This window comes from Saimiri boliviensis, chromosome 8 (assembly GCF_048565385.1).
Source record: "Saimiri boliviensis isolate mSaiBol1 chromosome 8, mSaiBol1.pri, whole genome shotgun sequence".
Taxonomy (NCBI): domain Eukaryota; kingdom Metazoa; phylum Chordata; class Mammalia; order Primates; family Cebidae; genus Saimiri; species Saimiri boliviensis.
In genome coordinates this window covers 53816842-53839452 of record NC_133456.1, presented here as the reverse complement: position 1 = coordinate 53839452, position 22611 = coordinate 53816842, and the positions used below count along the sequence as shown (strand labels likewise).

Sequence of the window (22611 nt, the reverse complement as noted above, 5' to 3'; positions counted from 1 at the left end):
ACACACACACACACACACACACACGGAGATACCATCTCACACCAGTAAGAATGGTTATTATTAAAAAGTCAAAAAATAACAAATGCTGGTGAGAAGGGAATGCTGGCTAGCTGCTATGGCTCACACCTGTAATCCCAGCCCTTTGGATGGTCCAGGCAGGCAGATTGCTTGAACTTAGTAGTTTGAGACCAGCCCAGGCAAAATGATGAAACCCTATCTCTGCAGAAAAATACAAAAAATTAGCCAGGCATTGTGGTGTGCGCCTGTAGTCCTATCTATTGTGGGGACTGAGGTGGGAAGACCACTTTGAGCCCAGGAGGCAGAGGTTGCAGTGAGCCAAGATCACACCACTGCACTCCAGCCTGGGTGATAGAGCCAGACCTTATCTCAAAAGAAAAGGGAATGCTTATATACTACTGTTGGGAGTGTCAGTTCAGCCACTGTGGAAAGTAGTGTGGCCAGTGGCCATTCCTCAAAAACTAAAAACAATTACCGATTGACCCAACAATCCCATTACTGGATATATACCCAAAGGAATATTAAGTCATTCTATCATAAAGACGCATAGATGCATATTTCATTGCAGCACTATTCACAATAGCAAAGACACGAAATCAGTTTAAATGCCCATCAACAGTAGACTGGATAAAGAAAATGTGGTACATATGCACCATGGAATACTATGCAGCCACAAAAAATAACAAGATCACATTTTTTGCAGCAACATGAATGGAGCTGGAGGCCATATCCTAAGCAAATTAACCCAGGAACAAAAAACCAAATACCGTGTGTTCTCACTTCTAAGTGGGAGCTAAACAGTGAGAACACATGGACACAAACAGGAGAACACCACACACTGAAGCCTCCTGGAGGGTGGAGGGTGGGAGGGAGAGGATCAGAAAAAACACCTATCGCGTATCTTGGTTAGTACTTGAGTGACAAAATAATGTACACATCAAACCCCCATGACATGAGTTTACCTATATAACGAACCTGCACAGGTACCCCTGAACCTTAAATAAAAGTTAAAAATAACCCCCAAAATTCAAATTTCTGTGGGTGTGGAGTAGTTTTATATCTCAATTAAATAACCAGTAACTACACCCAGAAGTTCATTAACATCTTCCTCAGACGACCAACTCAGTTCCTATGAGGTAGGATTATCTACAGCCCCCTTTTACAGACTGAGAACAATAATGTTCGTTGATCTTTTCAGTGGGTGATTTGCATGACCTATGTTGCTTTCCTTTGGTCAGCGTCTAACTTCAGTCATAGATTGAAGGATTGTTCTGGTTCTCATTAATAATGGCCCCCTCTGGTCCTCATGCATGTACCTCCCAGGGCTTCCCCTTTGTCTTTCCTCAAGGACCCTGTCCCTAGGTATGGGGGAGGGGATGGTGATAATAGGATCCATGTCAGTGCCTCTTGCCTTTCCCCCAGCCCACTGCCTGAGATGTTAGTACTCAGGGCTTGTTTCTCTGAAGTCCTAGGAGCCTACTCAGTCTCCAGGCAAGTGTAACCTGGAAATGTGGAAAGTTACCACTGTTCTGGGCAACTGTTAGCCAATGAGGGCTGAGGATTGATAGGTCAATACTCCAGCTCCTGCTCCTTGATGGACAATCACTGGAGCCATTATGAACACTGCTCAGAGACCCTGATGAAACTGAGCTCCTACTGTGTTACCAGCAAACCATGAACACATCCTTTTATTGGCTTTTCCTCCTTTCCTGTCTCATTCTCCCCACTTTGTCACTCCTGACTCCTGGAATCGGCTCCTTGCATTCAGCTCTTGTGTTAGCCTTGCTTGGAAAAAAACGCAAACCCAGAGGGTGCTTGCTGTCTGCAAGAAGCTGTTCTAATTCTGTCACATGGCTAGATGGTTTCTTTCTCATCCTGACTTCAGTCCTACCAGGCAGATATTGCTATTATCCCCGCTGTAGAGATCGGGAAACTGAATGAATGAGAAATTAAGTATCTTAGCAAAGGGATTTATTGATCTGCCCACATCCCCCAGTGTTTGAAGGTGCTCCCTAGGATGTTAACTCCCCTGCACTTCCAGGCTGCACTTGCCTATAGGCTGCAGCTTCAGAAAAGTCCCAGGGCTTTGAAGAAGCACTCAGGAAGAAAAAGAAGAGTCAAGGAAATGGCAGTGCAGCAATTCTCACCCAGACAGTCTGTTATCAGGGCCCAACCATTTAAAATCTACGCTTTACTGACTCCTAAAAAAACAAAGGTGCAGGAAGGTGAAGTCATACCCTGAAACACGGCTAGTGAGCATTGAAGCTGAGAATCCAAATTAAGCTTATTGGACACATAGACTCAAACTCACCTGCTAGTACTCCTCTTTTAAAAGGAGTAAAAAAGACCAAATCTATTGCTCTTTTCTTGAAACCAGAAGGAGTAAGTCAGTTGAGCAAAATCCCCACTGGGTTAGGGCAGGTCTTTATTGTGAATCTGCGGTGGACTGTGGAAGCATGTCTCTATCTCAACTAGGGCAGGTAGTGTTTTCCATCTATCAGTGTCCAGAGTGCTTTGGAACTGCTAAGGCTGGTAAAAATCACTGCTGATTTCTCCATTTTACAGAGATCATGACAGCTTTCAAAGCAGAGGCCACTTTCTTCTCATGCACAGTGCTGAAGGAAACAGTCATATCCAGCTATTGTCGCAGAAAATAGGGGGAAATGGGAGCGGGGATGGGAGCAGAGAGAACTCATACCACATCCCCTTCTCCCACTCCCAGCCCACTGCCTCCTGGATGCTAGGACTTAAGGCCTATTTCCTTATCCTCAGGATGTTTTTCTCCCTTGTCTTCCCCTAATCCAATCTCTACTCTGTAGCAACTGAGATCCTTTCAACTTGGTAATCTGATCACATCCCTTCCCTGCTCAAACATCCTTCCATGCTTTCCCTTAGCATTTTTAGGATAGACAATTCATGATTAAGCATTCAGACAGGTTTCACCTATGTCCCCATCAGCAGTCACACCTCCCAAAAAGCCTTTTCTTCATTAAACTCTGGCAGCCCTACACCATCCTGTCTCCTACCATCAGAGAGCTTTGCCAGGCTGTTCTCTGCCTGGGACATGCATCTCTCCCATCTCATCCTTGCTAAACCGTGTGTAGTCTTCAGGTCAGAAGCTTCTTGGCTTTTCTCTGACTAGCTCAAACCTCTCTGATAGATGTTCCTGTGGAATACGGTGCCCCTCTTTGTTGCACTCAGCATAATTGGGGTGTGATTATTTTAATGTGTCTCTCCTAATAGAGTGTAAGCTTCTTAACATACAGCCTGTTTTTGCTTTTTACTTCTGCATCCCCAGTGGCATGCACAGTGATGGGTAGGAAGTACTAGAATGGTGGAATGAATGAACAGACCTCACGGGGCTCATGGAACAAGGACAGAGTGACAGAGTGGAGACACTATGCATTTAACTCTTGTTCGGTCATTGTTAAAGCCAACCACATTCTACTGTTATAATTGACCATTGTCCAATCAGCACTGTATGCAATAACTTTATTAAGGTCAGATAGATATCACAATACAGATTTATCCAACGGGATTCAGAAACTGGTTACAGATATCATCTAAGACACAAGACTGTTTTGTGCTAAAATTCTTGCAACATCACCAATCACACAACGAGTTTATACATCGATAACAACTTTTATCTGGAAATACAGATGTTCAGCTTGCCCTTTCTATTGGGCCCTGGTGTTTCAACTGAAGAAGTAAAGATTGGCATTTTCTTGGTAATGAATACATTCTGGAGAATATTTCATGAGACCTCTCTCTGGAATACAGAGTGGTACATGGAAGTCATTGCTAATATATGGGTTACACTCAAATCAGAATTAGTAAGTTTAGCTGTGACTTGAAAAGTTTTAATAATTACATTGAGGAACATATTAGCTTTACAAATAAACAGGATTTAAAGTGTACCTGGTAGTGTAGGTTCTACAGAATATTCCTTACAAATTAATACTTCAGCAAGGCCGTATCTTGACTATGGTGTCTATATCTGCATCTCCATTATTCTAAGAAAACAACACTCCATAAACACGAACAGTTATTAGGCCATGTTATTTATGGTCCACAAGATAAGAGCCACAAAACAACATAAAAGGTTACAAGAATGTAAATATTTAGCTAAGTAAATAGAATAAATATTGGGCAGTTATCATATGTAATACTAAATGTCTACTAATAGAGGAAAAAGAAAACCCCAGATTTCAATTACAATGCATTCAGAACTTAGGTAAAGCCAGAGGAGACAAATTTGCAAAGTATACAAAGTAGTGAATATATTCCTATAAATATTCATTTGACGAATTCATGGTGCAAACCAGAAAATCTTCGTAAACACAGTTCAAATGTTTATTGTGTGAGAAAATGCTTATTCATGCACTTAAATACTTAAATCATATGAGCACTGATTCATCACATAAAAAAGAGTAATTTTCTGAAACAAATAACTTAGAGACTCATAGTCCTACAGGACCTAAAACCAAAAAATAATAAGACATGCATGTTATGATACATCAAATTGTCTTCTAGAAATTATTATAACATCTTTCCCATCAAAATGCTTAAGAAAGCTCAATGCTATCTGATTTACTTTATGCATATTACTTACTAGAGACTTTAAGCTACAAAATACTTCTACTACTTCAACACACATACAAAATGAACATGAAAGTATCTGTGGATATAACAAGGTACTCTCCAATTAGCCATCTGTGATGAATAATATATCTCTTCATGTCATCTCATCTCTAAGTATCATTTATCACAACCCAGGACTTTCTGCCCTAATGAGGACTAGAGATCTCTGATTTACATTCAATACTCTCTGCATTAATAATTGATTGAAACTCTTAGAAAATTCTTCTGCCACTGAAATGGAATGTGGTGAGACTATCTCCAGAAGAATGTAGATGCTACTCTGTTAAATTTGATTGGTAAAGGAAGTGGGGCCAGTAGGCTGTTGGCCAAACTCATCTGAGGATGGCCCCAAACTTGCCTGCTGACTGTACCCACTGCTTGACCCATAGCTGTCTTGGTTGTAACCACCTTGATTATAGCTGCTGGAGTGCTTCTCCATCGGATCTGAAAGATATCTCTGTCCTGAAGAATGCCAGCCGGTCTCCTTAAAAACAAACCATATGTTTCCAGCCCAGAGAATAAAGTTCAAGAATCCAAAGACCTGAAAGAGATTCAAAGCCAATGAACTGATAGACTGACAAAAACCGAAGAAAAATTTTAATTTTGGAAAAATTCTTCACAATTCAAAAGATCACTTTTCACTTTAATGTTGAGTCCTCTTCCAAGTTTTCCATTTGGAACTGGTATTTCATTTAGAATATTTGACCTTTATTAGATGCAGGCACTAATGTCAGACACTACATAAAGGACTTTATGTGTATCAATTCACTTGGTCTAAGAATCAGTCTAAGAAGAAGTTGCTATTGTCATACCCATACTAAAGATGTGGAAATCTTGTCTAAGGTCACGTGGCTTGCTGAGTAGTAGATCTGGGATTCAAACCCTGTTCTGACTCCCTAACTAGAACCCTTACTTAAGCCATCGTTCATTCTCCAAATAAAGTATCCTTCATGGTATGTAAGATTATTTCCAGGTGGCACAGGGATGAGAATTTTCACTTTAATAATGGGGTATTCATTTATAAGGCTATCTTCTCTTTATGGTTAGAGATTCTTCTTTTGCTTTTCCATTTATTGTAATCACATAAAGAAAGTGAGTCAATTAAAAATATAGCATAAGCAATGGTACAGGTGATATGCAAATAAGCATATGCGTGATAGCATATTGAGAGGTTGGCTGTTTGAATAATTGTACTTTCTGTGATTCTCACATGCATAAGTGAATGCTGAAACCAGACTGTGAGTAAGATGCAGGTTTCAGAGAAGTACAAAATATTTTCTTAAGAACTGGATGTGAAACTTTACTATGGAAATTCCTCTTACTCTCCAGAAGGATGTCAGTGAGTCAGAGGACTGGGTGTTGCTTCCCCAAAGCCTAAGGTTTGATGGAAGCAGAACTGTTTGCTATTGCATGAGGCCCAAACAGAAGTCCTCATTCCTTAGCTTGTTCTGCAGCCTTTTCCAAGGCTGGTTGATTGACTGGGGAATTAACCACAGGCAGTGTGCTTTAACAGCCCCCTAATGGAGACAGGTAACAGTAGTATAAGGCAAAGCTGTGATAACATGAAAGTATATTTCGTCACCACCCTAGCAAGACACTGACCAATCAAAATGGACTTGGGCAGTGACCATGGCCCTGGAGTAGGGTGCTGGAAGCCCCTTGCTGGGTCAAAATTTATCCCGTGGTTTCTGGACAATGAGATGATCCAGAGTGCCTTGTGGGTAGTGGTGGCAGAGGGACCACTGGTGTAGTCAAGAAGCCGGACCTCGGAGGCTTGGAGCTAAGACTATTTATCAAGTATTTCAATATTTTAGCAGCACACAAATGGAATATTAGACTTGGAGTAACCTCTTTAGGCTTTGAAATAAAAGTGGCCTGGGCACTATCCTTTCTTGACCTACTACCTGGGACAAGGCATTGAGCCTGTAGATTTCCTTTTAGTTTTTTTTGTATGGAATGGACATAAGAATTCCTTTCTTGGAAGACAGTTGGGAAGATTAAAGAGGATGTGTGTAAAGTGGCTAGACAGTGCTGGACACATGAGCAAATACTTACCAAATAGTAACCTATGCTCTGAATCACTTTCTAAAATGTTTCCGTGAATTGTATTTTGTTACCTTTTTTTTTTTTTCTCTGCAGTATACATTGAACTGAGGCATAAACAGTGAAATCACGTTCTTGAGAGACTACAATAACCAAAATCAAGTACCTAGGCCCCCAGCTGATCTAACTAGAGGCTGGTTTATCCAGTCCTCCCTCTTTCTTCCTTCTCTCCTCTTGCATCTTCTTTTCTTCCTTTGAACACTAATTGAGAACCTATTTCCTGCCATGCTCTAGGCTACCTGCTGAGGGAGATAGAAATCATAAATAAGGTGTAATAGTTTCATGAGCAAAATAAATTAGTTAACTACTGACAAAACTCTAATTTCATATAGGACCATTTTACCATGTGTAACCAGAGTATTTTCCATTAAAAAGGGGATCTTCATTAAATTGCACTTTTATAAGTGTATGTCAATACATGAGTATAAAAAATTATCAGGATCCTGGGCAACATAGCAAGACCTTGTCTGTTAAAAAAAAAATAGCTGGGCATGGCAGCTCATGCCTATAGTCCCAGAGACTCATAAGGGGTACTTGGAAGGCAGAGGCAGTAGTATCTCTTGAACCCGAGAGTTCCAGGTTATAGTGAGCTATGATTGCATCACTGCAACTCCTGCCTGGGTGGCAGAGCAAAACCCTGTCTCAAAAAAAAAAAAAAAAAAAACACAACAACAGAAAAAAAAAGAAAAAAGAAAAAAAAACTTATCAAGGAATCTTCTCAGACAAGAAGGATGTCTCTGCCCAGGGATGCAATTTTAGCTATTTCCTATCTATTGATCTCTCTCTTTTCCCTATTACTATTTGTTTTTTTTTTTAAGGGATGCTGAAGAAAAACTAGATGTCAAGGAAATGCTACTTAACAGTAAGAACATAAACAAGGCATTTCAGTGTTTAAGGAGTACTGGTTTCTTACCCCAGCATCACAGATCTCTTGGCTGGCACATTTGAGGGGCACTTGGGCCCTTCAATTCTTTTTTGCCATTTGTTGCAATGGAAATTGGGGTGAGGATTTTGATTCAAGCTCAGAGTTGGGGACAACAGAAAGAGAAATTGAAAGAGACTGTACATAATATGCAAAAAAATGGGGGGACAAGATCTAGATTGTCTAAAAAGATGTACGAAGATTGTCTGAAGTAAAGCTGGAGAGGCAAAAGTAGAAATGGTGGCTAAAATATTTATGCTCAGTGAAACTTTGAAAGGAATTGAAAAACTAAAAAGCATTATTTCTTCCTCTTCTCTTCAGGCTCTAACACTGTGTGACATTTAGGAATGATGGTATTTTAGTAGCCATTTTCAGTTGACACGTATAGAGCATTTGCCATAAGCTGGGCATCATGCTAAGTATTTTTTTTAATAGATTATCTCACTGAATTTTGATTTGTTATACAATTATCCCCATTTTATGGATGATAAAACTAAGGATTAGAGAGTTTACCTCAGTTCCCAGTATATGCAGTATCTGGATATCTTACCTACATTTTAGTGTTACTGTAAAATTAGAGATGCCAAAGTGCTTTGAAGAAAGTAAATTTGTTACCAAGGTAGAGAGTATGACTATTATTTACTGATTCATTTACTTGTAAAGGCTATTTATTGTGGTATGTGTCTGGCTCCTACTCCAAAAACTATGTTTGCCCAGTAAAGTGTGTTCTCTGAGCCACGTTTCTACTACACCATTCCCCAAACCGTCTGTTCATAACTGATGAGACTGAGGTGGGCATCCAGCCCAAGGTGGGCTAATGAGATTCTCTCTACCAGAAATTTGGAATTGGGGCTGAGTGATTTTCGTTCTGTCCAAGCTGTTCCTTTAAAAAATACATATACAGTTAGAAACTGTAGAGTGACTATCTTTTGCTGTGTGGATGAAAAAGAAAAAAAGAAAATTTCATCTGAAACGAGAGAACAGTGTAATAAACATGCAGAAAGGGACAGGGATGCAGAAGGAAAGACAGATGAGAGATGGAGGATGAGGACTATCTAGCTTCCTGAAAGTCTTCCAGTTCTTGGCTGTTGGGTTCTGCCCTAGGAAGACACATTTTTAATGGATTTCCAATTATTTTCAGTTTTTGCATAAGCTAGCTCAATATGATTTGAAGCCAAGCAATTTGTAATAAAAATATTGTGTTTTTGGTTGATTAATGTCCTTTTCCTCACTGTTGGTAATAGAAATCTGAGTTTCTTTGTAGAGCCAAGTTTTAGTCAAACGGGCTTGGGCTCTCTCCTGGAACTCTGCATCTTGAGCAGAGCAATGCAAGGTTAGATAAAATTTTCCACTAATGGCAACTCTGAGAAACAATTCTTTGGTACTGAATATCTAAAACTCCAATTCTGCTCCAGAGAACTGCTCTTTCTAGACTCTGTTTCTTCAGGTTTCATCAAATTGTATGAGCTACTTAATATCTTTCCAAATACTTGTTTCCTGATATAGTTAGAGTCATCTTTGATTATTCTAATGCATATATATATTGGTACCAGAAGTGAACTGCAAATAACAGATTTTAGGGGTATGAGGATTGGTTTGCCTTGGCCAGTTTGAACTGAGTTTTCTGTTGCTAGGAACTAGAAGACTGTTAGCTGATAGGGACTAAAACACCACTGGACCTGTCCTTTCACACACATCATGTTACTTGGTTTCAATTCATTCTTTATTTTGGTTTTAGCAAACATGTCACATTGTTTTTCTTTCATAATTTCTATCTTTTAGTCTAAAAATCATTAGATATATCAGAAGTAGAGTTAGAAGAACCATGCAGAATATCATAATTTATTGGAGATTAAGTATTAAACTAACAAAGCAATTTCATCTTTGTACTCTTAGATTTTGAGATCAGGGTTGTAATAGCTTTCATTAAATACTGTCTATAAACAAACTACAGAAGTATAAGTAAATATGGTAATGTATACCTCAAAGTATTTATTTACAAGTGTAGTCAGCAATGAATAAAAATGATTGTGAGACCCTAAGGCAGAATTTCTTTTCATGGTTACTATCTCGCCAAAGCAGAAATCACAGTCCATTCAGAGTAGCAACCCTTTTTCTCTTCTTAAGTGCCTTCCCAGATTGAATTTCAGAAAGCTGTAGAAACACAGGTTAATCTGGAAGCAAAGATAATTATTTCTGGGGTATGCTAAAAAATGTTCTTTCAGCAAACACTGCTGAGCCTTCTATTCTTCAATAACTGCTGCTTTTTCCTGTCATTATAGCTTACATATTTCTCAGATACAGCTTCTTTCTTTGGAATAATACAAGTTCTTACACTTATAAATTAAAAATCCAATTTAGTGTCCCTGCTAACTGTCAGATTTACTCTCTGCTTATAAGAACCATACTCTTGATGATAATATTTGAATTTGTTCAACTAATACAGTGCAGCTTTTCCAAAGTTATAAAGTAAACCAGAAGCATGGAGAAAATTCAAATATTACCATAGCTATTATAAGTACTTTTTTATATCATGTTTTTCTTTTTTCATCCTACTAGGTCTGTGTATTTTTCTCTAATCAGTTGGGTGTATTCTAACTACATGTGGCTTGAACAATGTTTTCTCACCAGGAACTTGTATGCTCTCAAATATTTTTTTTTAACTTCTGTCAGGCTTCAACCTTAAAGTTGAGATTTTTTTTTTTTTTTTTTTTTTTTTTTTTTGAGACTGAGTCTCACTCTGTTGCCTAGGCTGAGGTACAGTGGCATGATCTCAGCTCACTGCAACCTCCGCCTACTGGGTTCAAGGGATTCTCATGCCTCAGCCTCCCTAGCAGCTGGAAGTACAGGTGTGAGTCACCAGGCCTGACTAATTATTTGCATTTTTAGTAGAGATGGGGTTTCACCATGTTGGCCAGGGTGGTCTCGAACTTCTGACCTCAGATGATTCTCCTGCTTTGGCCTCCTAAAGTGCTGGTATTACTTTAGGAGTGAGCCACTGTACCCAGCCAAAGTTTGGATTTCCTATTTGCTTCTGGCTTAGAGTTTCAGCTGGACTGTCACCAAAGCAGCAGCTGCTAATATCTACTAGGTTCTTATTAGGAACTCTCTAATTGCTCTCATTAGGAATGATGGATTCTGACAATTAAAAAAAAAAAAAAAAAAAAAAACAAAAAACGAGGGCCAAGTGATCATCCTGCACCTGAGGTGAACTATCTCACCTTTTGATTGACCTAGCTGTGTAGGCAACAATTTTCAAGATGACTTCCGAGATGTTGTTATTATTTTGACTGGCAAAGAAAGATATGAACAGTAAAGCACAGATGAAAGATACTTACCACAGAAGTGTTTAAGCTTGACATAACAGGGCTGTGGACAGCCATGCATTTGTTGGATGGCTGTTTGCAAGCTGACATTAGTAGCAATACTTCCTTGGGATCTGTTGCAACTTTGACGTCAGACAGTCCTTTTGCCCAAGCTGATGAACCCACCAACCACAGGAACGAAAAGACTACAGTGACAATGAAGTCCTACAGAAACACATCAGAAGAGAAAATGGTAAAAGAGAATGTGAGTTCTAGACACAAGTTGATTTGTTTATGTAACTATTTGATTTGCCTTTTGGAAAATTTTAAGATCCCATAGTACTGGAACCAGAGAAAAGATTTTGAAAAACAAATAAAAGAAAGCTTTGTGATATTAATCTTTCCATAAAATAAATAATAATAAATTTATTAAATGCTTAATCTCAGGAATAAAGTTAATAACCTGCACCTAATTGTTCCTACAACATCCCTGTAAGGAGTGGTACCTCATCCTATTTGCAGACGTTCTCTATGTTGTTAAGCTAACATAGAGAACGGTTGGATAGCTGGTCTCAGACGTCACAGATAATTAATGATGGCATCAGGATTCAAACCCAGGCAACCCTACTACTGAGTCCAACCTCTTAATCACCAAGCTGTCATGATTCCAGACATTTGGAGATCTGTCTGCTAACTGTTGAAGACTCTTGGATGACAGTGTTCACTAATTCATTCATTCATTTGTTCACTTAACCAATGTGTTATCTATTGTATGCCTGGAACTGTGTTAAGTGGTAGACAATAAGAGCTATAATGTTTTTGAATGTCTGCTATGGGTTAGAGGTTTGGTATACAATTGTTATAATCATGTTAGACAGTATTCTTATGCCCATTTTAAAGAGGAGGAAGCTGAAACTCATAGATATAAGGTAACAGATAGAAAGTAGTAGAGCCAGAATTCAAATTTGTTTGACTCTGAAAATCATCTGCTGTTTGTAGGGGAAAGAAGCTTTCATCCATATCAAACGAAATTTTTAGGATGTAAGGGGATGAGCATTTTAGAGACCATCTCCAAACTTCTGATTATGGGGGCTATGTCTCACATCTTCCCTCATGACTCAGATGAGGTGGCAGGTAGGAGAGACTGTCCAAAATTTAGACCACGTTCTAACATAGTAGAAAAAAATTTCAGATTGACTATATATATGTTTGACTACTGTAAACATGTTTCGTGCTGCTTACCTAAAATAATAAAAACACCGACCAGAAAAGAATAAAAGTAATTCTGATACGCTAGCAGAATCAGCCTGCTCTTTTGCTCTTAATAATAACCTCCTCAAGTAGAAAATTTGGCTTGTGTTTCTTTTCTACCCAAGGGCATAGTGCATCTGACTTGCTCTGTATCTTGCTCTCATCATGTGGCTGAATTACTTTTCATCATGATCCCATGATCTACACTGAGGGAACTCTTAAGCTCTAAAGATGCTGTTGTGCTAGACAGTTGTTAGGGGTGATCTTTGTGGAGAACGTTCTGGAGGGTCTCAGTTCAGAGTGGCTGAATCTTCTGCAACTCATTTGATCCAGTGGCTGTTGTGAATTATGCAGCTCACCAGTTCACCTTTTTTCATGATGCCTCTAAAAAATTAAGGGCCAATGTGTGACCCATTCATAGGGTTTTGATGGCATGGGTATTTTAACCTGATTCCTTATTTTGTTTTTTATTCCCTTTCTTCTTTTTACTTTTCATTTTCATTTAATTACACCTTGGGTTTTAAATGTCCTTATGAGCCATTCTGAGATAAGGTAGAGGTATCAACAAGCAAACAAATACAATATCTACAGCCGTTTCAACAGTAATTAATAACAACATTTGGAGTTAAAAAAAAAACTCAGGTATTTGGGTCTGAATTTGAAATTGGAGGAAGACTTACAAATACATAAACCAGACTGACTGTGTCAAATCATGGCTTTCTGTTCGTGTTGTCTGGTACCTTCATTCATTCATGCTTTTATTCACATCATAATTTTTGAGTAACATGCCGAGTATTGAGGAAGGTGTTACGGAGGATAAAAAAATGCAAAATGTGGACTCTGTTCTCTTGATATTACATATTTGGTAGAGCCCACAGTTACCCTATAACTTTACCTATGGTACAATTGTGATCATTATTTATATTTGGCATAATTAGAAATAGACTTGTTAAAAGGCCGGTAGAATGGGGAAACAGAATAGAGGCATGTGAAGACCTTTCAACTAGAAATCGGAGAAAACTATGTTAGATTTATTTGTTCAAATAATAATATTATACCTAACATTTATTGAATGCTTATTATATGTCAAGTATTATTCCAAGTTTACATGTTTTGACTCACTTAATCCTGACAACTGCACCATGAAATAGATACTAATCCTGGTTCCATTTCACAACTGAGGGAATGGAGATACAAAGGGATTAAACAAATTGCTTGAAGTCATGAATTAGTAAGTGGAAGAGCAAGGATTCTAAGCCTGGCCATCTGCCTTATGGAATACAGACCTTCCTATTTAAAATGAAGAAACAAAAAGTTTTTTTTTAAGTTGGTTTTGACAATCCCAACATTTTGGGAGGCCAAGGCAGGATGATTGCTTAAGCCTAGGAGTTCAAGACCAGCCTGCGCAACACAGTGAGACTCCATCACTACAAAACATTTAAAAACTAGCTGGATATGGTGGTGCATACCTATAGTCCTAGCAACCTGTGAGGCTGAGGTGGGAGGATCACCTGATCCCAGGAGTTTGAGGTTGCAGTGAGCTATGATTGCATCACTGTACTCCAGCCACTTCAGCCTGGGCAACAGGATGAGATCTCATTTCTTAAAAAAGAAAAAGAAAGAAAGAAAGAAAGAAAATGGATTTGAGATCCTGCTTAATTTAAATATAAAAAATAGTAAAAAGTTATTTTTCCATAAACAAGCTTCTGATTGAAGTCAAGGATCTATATCTTTGGAACAAAGATGACTTTTTTTGTTTTTTTTGGAGACGGAGTTTCGCTCTTGTTACCCAGGCTGGAGTGCAATGGCGCGATCTCGGCTCACCGCAACCTCCGCTTCCTGGGTTCAGGCAATTCTCCTGCCTCAGCCTCCTGAGTAGCTGGGATTACAGGCACGCGCCACCATGCCCAGCTAATTTTTTGTATTTTTAGTAGAGACGGGGTTTCACCATGTTGACCAGGATGGTCTCGATCTCTTGACCTCGTGATCCACCCGCCTCGGCCTCCCAAAGTGCTGGGATTACAGGCTTGAGCCACCGCGCCTGGCCACAAAGATGACATTTTAAGAAGTTGGTTCAACATTTTGTCCCCTAATAACATTTTGTAAAAAGGCATCAGTAATATAATAAGTTTCTCTGATATGAATTAAAAGCTCAGACTTTGTCATCAGACAGGCCTGGGTTTTAGTCCTTACTTTGACACATACTACCTGTTACTTGTGTGTTCGTAGGTAATTTGCAAGACTACTTGAGGCCTCAGTTTACCTCTCTGTAAGTTGGAATAATAATGGTAACCCTCTTGTAGGATGATAGTGAGGATAAAATAAGTTAATATAAATCAAATGTTTAGCACAATGCCTGGTAAATAGTGAGTGACAAATACATGCAAACTTTTTTTTTTTTTTTTTTTTTTTGAGACGGAGTTTCGCTCTTGTTGCCCAGGCTAGAGTGCAATGGCGTGCTCTCGGCTCACCTCAACCTCCGCCTCCTGGGTTCAGGCAATTCTCCTGCCTCAGCCTCCTGAGTAGCTGAGATTACAGGCACACACCACCATGCCCAGCTAATTTTTAGTATTTTTAGTAGAGACGGGGTTTCACCATGTTGACCAGGATGGTCTCGATCTCTTGACCTCGTGATCCACCCGCCTCGGCCTCCCAAAGTGCTGGGATTACAGGCTTGAGCCACCGCGCCCGGCCTATAAATGCAAACTTTTATATCACCAATAAAAGCAATAAGGACAGCAACAAGAGTAATATAAACCACATAAGTTTATGGAGCAGGAACCTACATGCTCCATAGCATGTAGGAACCTATGCTCACTCCAACTGCATAGGCCCTCTGTCTGCTGCTCAAACTCATCAAGAACACGTGTAGCTTAAAGCTGTACCCTTTGCACCCCCATCCCTTAAGATCCACATGGCTCCTTCTTTCTTTATTCAAATCAATACACAAATTTCATTTTCTCATTTTTGTTTTCTTGCCCACCACATATAAATAGCATCCTATGTTAAATTCCCTATGTTCCTTTTCCAGTTTTATTTTTCTCAGTTTCACGTTCACCAACTGGTATGTTATATATTTACTTGCTTGTATCTTGTGGGCAGATCTTTGCCTATGATGCTCATACTGTCTGCCCAGCTCAAAGAATGGTGTCTGACACATAGTAGTTGCTTAATAAATATTTCTGAAATGAATGGCTGTAGGTGGAAATGTTTCTGATAGACTGAAGTAGAAACAGCAGTGTAGAGACCTGTGCATACAGGCCAGGGCCCTTGCAGTTGCTGCTTCCTCTGTCCAGACCTCCTTTCCTACCCCTTAGAGCCATGTTGTAGAAGGGCACATTCCTGCCTTAGGGACTTCACACTTGCTATAAACAATATTGGTACATACCTACATAGGGAGAAAAATGTTCTCCTTCCAAATTTCCTTTCAATCTGAGTAGTAAAGTCTCAGTTGGGTGCTATATAGTTTTCAATGCTTAGTTAACAAGTGCTAATCTTTTCATTTTTTTTAATCAAAGAAAACTGGCTCTAGACTCAGAGCCTTCAGGTAAGCAATGGTATATTTATGTAGCTAGAATACAGTACTGTTTATTTTCCATTAATTCGTTTGTATGTTTGTCTTCTAATTATGTCAAATATTGCTGAATTTCTATGTTCAGTAGTGATACAGGGTTTTATTCAAAAATACATTTATTTAAATTTTAAAAATGACTTAATTTAATAATTGTGGCCCAGGTGGTAAGAGCAGGGGATGAGGACGCCGGAAATTTGGAAAGGAATGTATAAGACCCTAATCCAGTGCTATCTAACAGAATTCTAATGCAAGCCACCAGTATGAACTGCATATTTAATTTTAAGTTTTAAAGTAGCCACATTTAAAAAAGCAAAAAGAAATTGATGCAATGAATTACATTAATATATTACAACAAACCCCAATACATAAAAAATATTAGTTCATATAGTCTATCTAAAATTATTAGTATGTTATTTTACTTTTTTGGTACTAAGTCTTTGATATGTGAGGCGTGTTTTACACTTATAGTACATCTTAATTCTTAATAGCTACATTTCAGTGCTCAATAGCCACATGTTACTAGGACTGTCCTATTGGACAGCATAGTTGTAGTCTACAATTAACAAATGAAAGCACATTTACATCCATGGTCAAGTGACAGTGATGCCCCTTTTCCTGTTTGGGTTCATTGATGCCACACTTTCTTTTGGTACTTTGGTCCAAGATGGTCCTGGTAGCCATCCCACAGCTTAGCTTTGACAAGGCCAGCATGCCTCCCCGTTCCTCTTGGCCTATAGAGTACCATAGTTGGGTATATATGATCACTCAATTCATTGCCTCAATGGTCTGGTCAGAAGGCAAATCAGTGTGACCAAAGGGAGGCTTGGGCCCTCTGTTGGCAGCCCAAAGAAGGAGGTGGGTGGCCCGTAGGGGCAATCCTGCCAAGTGTGAGCTGCATTTTGTGCTAGGTGTAGGGGGAAAGGCTGGCTTGACCATACTGTTAACAAGACATGTCAGGATGGTGGCTGACAGATGGCGAAATGAGGAGGACGATAGAGGGGAGCAGCAGAACAGGGAAGATGAAAAGGGAGAATGGGAGACAGGAGGAGGACAGGGAAGAGAAAGTGGAGGGGGAAGGGGAAGACTTAGGGGAAGGAGAATGAACGGGAAGGAGGGGGAAGAAAGGGAAAGAAAGGGAAGGAATTGGGGATGAGGAGAGTGAGGAGAGGGGAGCATGAAGGGAGGAGGAAGAGGGAGGAGGAGGAGGAGGAGGTGGCAGTGTCTGAGAGTAGGAAGAGAGGGAGACAAAGGAGGAGAAAGAAAAGAGATGAATAGAAGGTTCAGAGGTCCCACCACCATCAAGCACTTATCACACACTAGGTACGGTGCTAAATGCTTTATATACACCGTTTCTTTTACAACAACTCTATGAAGCAGATACTACTACTGTTTGTGTTTTATGAGTAAGAAAACAAACCCAGTTTCTGAAGGTAAATGAGTTTAGACCAGATTTGGAGTTTTTGGCCCCAGGAGACCAGTCCCTCCTCTTCCTGACACTAAGTGTGCTTAGACAAATCCCATGAATCCCATAGACTTTGTGATCTTTAATGACAAATCCACTGGGGAAGTGGCTTAAACCTGCTGGGTAAACTCTAGACCCCACTGAAAGCCAGGCCTGGTGTTTTAAATAAGCAAAGGAAATTCTCCTGGAGTAAGAGTGGTCAAGCTACTAAGTTTGCTGATCTTTACTAAAGAGGAGAAATGTGAAGTCAGAGTCTTTAATCATATGCAAATTGTCAGCTCCAAGGAGCTTGGCTAGTGAGTTAGGATTCTTACATTTTGTTGTTTTCTTTTTTTTGAGACGGAGTTTTGCTCTTGTTACCCAGGCTGGAGTGCAATGGTGCGATCTCGGCTCACCACAACCTCCGCCTCCTGGGCTCAGGCAATTCTCCTGCCTCAGCCTCCTGAGTAGCTGGGATTACAGGCCCGCACCACCACGTCCAGCTAGTTTTTTGTATTTTTAGTAGAGACGGGGTTTCACCATGTTGACCAGGATGGTCTCGATCTCTTGACCTCATGATCCACCCGCCTCGGCCTCCCAAAGTGCTGGGATTACAGGCTTGAGCCACCATGCCCGGCGATTCTTACATTTTGGATGAGGACTCCCCACCATGTTTGTCTCTTTGATGGATATCTCCCATCTAATAAGCCAAGGACTCTGGGTAGCAGCTCCTTCATTTGCAAAACACTTACTTGGAAAAGTGCATCTGATATGCCTCTACTTCACACTGTACCTCATTTTTTCTTTGCGACATCCAAGAGCTGGAGGCTCCACATATACCCCTTAGTGGGGAGGGTGTCTCTGTGCCTCCTCCAAGCATGGCTTTCTCTGAGCTCAGGCAGAGTTTCTCAGCAGGAAGAGACCCACAGAAGTGGTAAGGGACAGAAGACCAGGGTACCTGTATTTTCAATATTGTTGTAGCTAGAATAAATTTCAATTAATAATATTGCTGTTATATCTTTAGGAGATGATCATGATGATAAAGATGATGGTGATAATGGTGGTGGTGGTAATGGTGATGATGATGAGAGCTGCCAGCACTTAGAGAACACATATTGGAGCTTTACTTATTGCTTCTTTAATTTCCCAGTATCCTTTTTGGAGTAGGTACTATTGTAATCCCATTTTATAGTTGGTATAAGTTACTTAAACCCAACTTGAAAGATGCACAGCCAGGATTTCAACCCAGAGAGTTTGGCTCCACAATCTGTGTTCTTAATCTTATAAAAACACATGATTGCTTTTAAAAGGCCATGATTGTATAGGCTCATAAGAAAAATTAAGTGGTGATATATATATATGGCTATCGCTTATCTGTTACTATGTATCAGACACTGTGCATTCCATACATTACTCATTTAATTCTTATAATTACACTTTCAGGTGACTATTACTGACTTTACGGGTGAGAAAGTCGAAGTTCAGAAAGATTAAGTGATTTGCTAGACATCTCAGAATTACTAAACTGCTCAACTTTGGTTGCAACATAGGTTTGCTAAGCTCTAAAGTCCCTCACTGGAAGGTGACCCTCACTGGAAGGTGAACCTCATTCGATTGAGTGGAGGCCTACCATATGTAAAGGTGATGCTTTACCTATTCCACCTCATTTCAGCTTCACTGCAACCCGGTGAAGTAACTGTTAGTTTTTCTATTTTACAAATGAATAAGGAGAGGCTCAGAGAAGTTAAGTAGACAGGTTGGGAACCAAACTCAGGTCTGACTGATTTTCTCATTTGTCCATAGTATCTGTCTCTTCTCCCAGTCATATGTTCACACTTTATTATCTTCCCTGCTACGGGCTGGATACTGTTCTAAAACTGGAAAAGGGTGGGGGAGACCAGCCAAGGGAGATCTGTTCTCCTCCCTCCAGTGGCCTATATCTTTCCAATCTCTACACTGCCAGAGTTGTTTCATGTAAGAACTATAAGATACACTATCGTCACACTGCCAATTAATCAAGATTCTGCAAAAAGAGAGATGTAGTAGATGCTGATGTTCCTCTGTTACAAGGTCTGGGTGATAATCAATCATCTTGTTTTATGCATGAAGGATCTGGCTGATGCTTAAGAATCAATATAGGGTTTAATTGCTTTTTCCCTGAAGTTAAATTTCATTATGATTGACATACTGCACTTTTTCTTTTCTAGACTGTTCCCAGAGAACATTATCAATTAATCTGTGGTTGCTTGGCTGTGGTACAGATGCTTTTTATTTCTTGTTTTTAACTTCTCTTGTGAAAAGAAGATTTTAAGATACTCTGAATCTCTCTCTTTATTTCAGTTTCAGGCAATTGATTTTATAATCTTGGTGCAAGAGGGAGGTACTCCTGGTTGTTTGGTGAACTCAGAATAGACACAAAGTCTTCACTAGCTTTCTGCAATACTGTAGTAAATTGTGTGTTAAAAACATTCCTCAAAACCTGATTTAATTTTCAACTGATCTTGGCCAATCTTTTTATTACAAATAGCATAAACTTTCACAGCAAGTTAACAGTAACATTAGCAAATTAATAGGTATTCAAAAGAAATTAATAGTATTAGTAGTAGCATTACTATTAATAGCTCTATTGATTCTGTGTTTACTATGGGTCAAGTGTTATGCTAAGCCCTTTACATTCATTATTATGTTTGATTTTCATTGAGAATATTTTAGGTTGATCTTATTATATAATAGGTTTTTTAGAAGAGGAATTTCCACATAGTAGTTAAGTCTCTAGTCTTTGCAGTCCTGGAATCAGATCTCAGTTCTTTCTAACTAGCCCTAGGACCCAATGAAGCCTCAGTTTTCCAACTGTAAAAAGGGGTAATAATGAGATATATTTCATAGTGTCTTTGCCAAGGTTAAAAGAAGTAATAAAATAAAATGCTTAGCCCAGCTCCTGAAAGTTCATTCTATTAATTAGTCTTGATATAGGAAATTCAACTACATATTGTAGCTAAAAGTACAACATAGAAAAGTATATCGACATTATCCAGTATGTTTTGATGGTCAAATACTTTAGGTGGGTTCACATTTATTCAGCAAATCTTATTGAGAATCTACTAGGTGCCAGGTGTTGGAAATATGGTAGTTAACAGAAACCGACATGGTCCTAGTACTGGTTCTGGTAGAGAATAGAGCTGTTAATCATGAAAGAATGTGTAATTGCAAATAGTGATAATAGCTTTGTAGGAAAAGGACTTAGTGTTTTGAAAATTTAAAAAACAGTGTGTGGGGAGTAGTGACCAGCCTAGGGAGACAGAAAGTGACACAGATTTGCTTGCATTCAGGATCTTTTTAAGTTTCATCCTTGGATAGTTCTCAAAGCAGACTCAGGACTCATGTTGATTAATAAATACACCACAAAATGGCTTATACGGAAGGCCTATGAATTGGCCTCTAGAGGCAGTGTTGGACTCCTCTTTACTACCTGCTTGTTCCTTTCCTAAGAAAAATGCATGTTGATACTGGATTGGCCAGGACCAAAGACTTCTTGGGCTATTTGTTGGAGAGGTAGGTATTAGCATGAGGAGAGGACTTCTTATTTCTTGGAAATTTTGGTGGCTCACGTGGCTGCTTGTCCACCTGCAACCCTGTCCCTCTTAGAAAGACAAGTGATAAACAAGATGAGTCTAAGGGGTAAAGAGATTTGGGGTGGATCTGTTCACACATTTAAATGTTGGCAGAAGAGTACTCCTGCCTTTCTGGAACCTGGTATCCTAGCAATTTGCTAGGAAAGCTTAGGCAAGCAGTGAGGGTTGTTGAGTGTTTCTAAATGAATTACTATCTTCTATAGAAAATAGCATCCTTTCCAAAAAAATTGGTTATTGGTTTTGTCACATCCATCAGTAAGTGTGGAAATAAATAACAAGCCCAAGATCCTAGACCAGAGGTGAGGCAACTGTTAAAACCAGGTTGAATGTCTTAAGACTAACTGGAAGAATCAATTTGTAGAGTTAGTCAAAGGTAATATGGAAATTTGGGAATGCTTATTGAACACCATATCAATCTATGTTTATGCATTTTTTTAAAGCACCTCCAAAATATTTTGGGGGCTGCCACTGAATCAGATGAAAATGCTAAGATTTAGTTAATTAACAACTAGCCTTGTCTACTTGATGCAAAACATCTGGGCATTATAAAGATCACTGGAAAACACCAGATGTCAGACAGCACATAGATGAAACATCTGAAGGAAGTATAGCTTACAAGAGTCACAGTGGAAGGCTGGAGTCAGAAGCAGCCAAACTTGACCTTCATCTCTCACAGGTTTTCTCATCACGTGAACACAATTACCCCCTCACAATTTGTTCTTTTGTGTATATACAAAGAATTTGTGAAGATATATTCCAAGATATATGTGTATTGAAAGTCATATATGTACATATGTGATATCACACAGACACAAACTTATTATAAAAAGATAACAATCTTTTTTTCTCCATACAATGGCAGTTAATAGAGGCATGGATAATTAAAATATTATGCTAATCAAAGTAATTTAAAAATTTTTCTTTTTTCATTCCAGAGTTTTGCCCCCCCCCCCCCCCCCAGCTATTATGCCATGAATTCATAGGGAATAGGTTCCAGCAGCTCAGGCTCCTTCCCATTGGTTCTCACAAAGTGTGCTTCTCTGGGTGGAGCAGGCTGGTGCTTCAGTTGGACCCAGGTACATTTCTCTTTGGCTTCTTTCTTTTTTTGATCATTTTCCTTCACGTGTTTCAGGCAGCTGTCTCAGCTCTTAGAGTGCTTAAGCTGCTCAATATGCACATTAATTCTCTTGGCAAGAATCTTGCCCTTAACTTGTGTGTTTACAACAATTTCAACAGCATGCTGGGTAGCACCGTAGACTCTTCCAGTTTTGCCATGATAATATTTGTGGGGCATTCCTTTTTGGACAGTACCCATTCATTCTCTTGATGTCTACAATATCACCTTTCTTATAGATTCACTTATAACTGGCCAAAGGAACAACTGCCTGGTTTCTAAAAGGCCTAGAGAACATATATAGAGGGCCTCTCCTCTTTCCCTTTGTGTTCGTCATTTTGGCAAACTACTGGAAGATGGCAGTTCCGGCCAAAAGGAGGGCATTTTAAAATTTTTCTAAGTATGTTTTACTTACCCCACCAGTAACCTGTATTTGAAAATGGATATGTTCTATGGGAAATTTTTTCAAGTAGCTACACGGAAGAATTTTGAGAAAATGACTATGCCTGGTTGCAGTTGCCTCTGTTTGTAGTCCCAGCTACTCAGGAAGCTGCGAGAGGAGGATCCTTTGAGGCCCAGAGATCAAGGCCATAGTGCTCTATGATCACAC

At 39.4% G+C, this 22611-nt stretch overlaps 1 protein-coding gene across 2 annotated transcripts in view; it reads right to left on the bottom strand.

Moving 5' to 3' along the window:
• Nucleotides 1-3493: 3493 nt before the first annotated feature.
• The window catches only part of SYNPR (synaptoporin), a 334203-nt gene continuing 315085 nt past the window's right edge, over nucleotides 3494-22611 (bottom strand). For both annotated transcript variants that reach the window (XM_003940215.4, XM_010350924.3), the window contains 2 exons: nucleotides 11023-11214; nucleotides 3494-5200 (listed from right to left, as the gene is read on the bottom strand). In XM_003940215.4, the coding sequence (XP_003940264.1) occupies nucleotides 4943-5200; nucleotides 11023-11214 (450 nt within the window). In that variant the 3' untranslated portion in view covers nucleotides 3494-4942. The remainder of the gene's footprint in view (nucleotides 5201-11022; nucleotides 11215-22611) is intronic.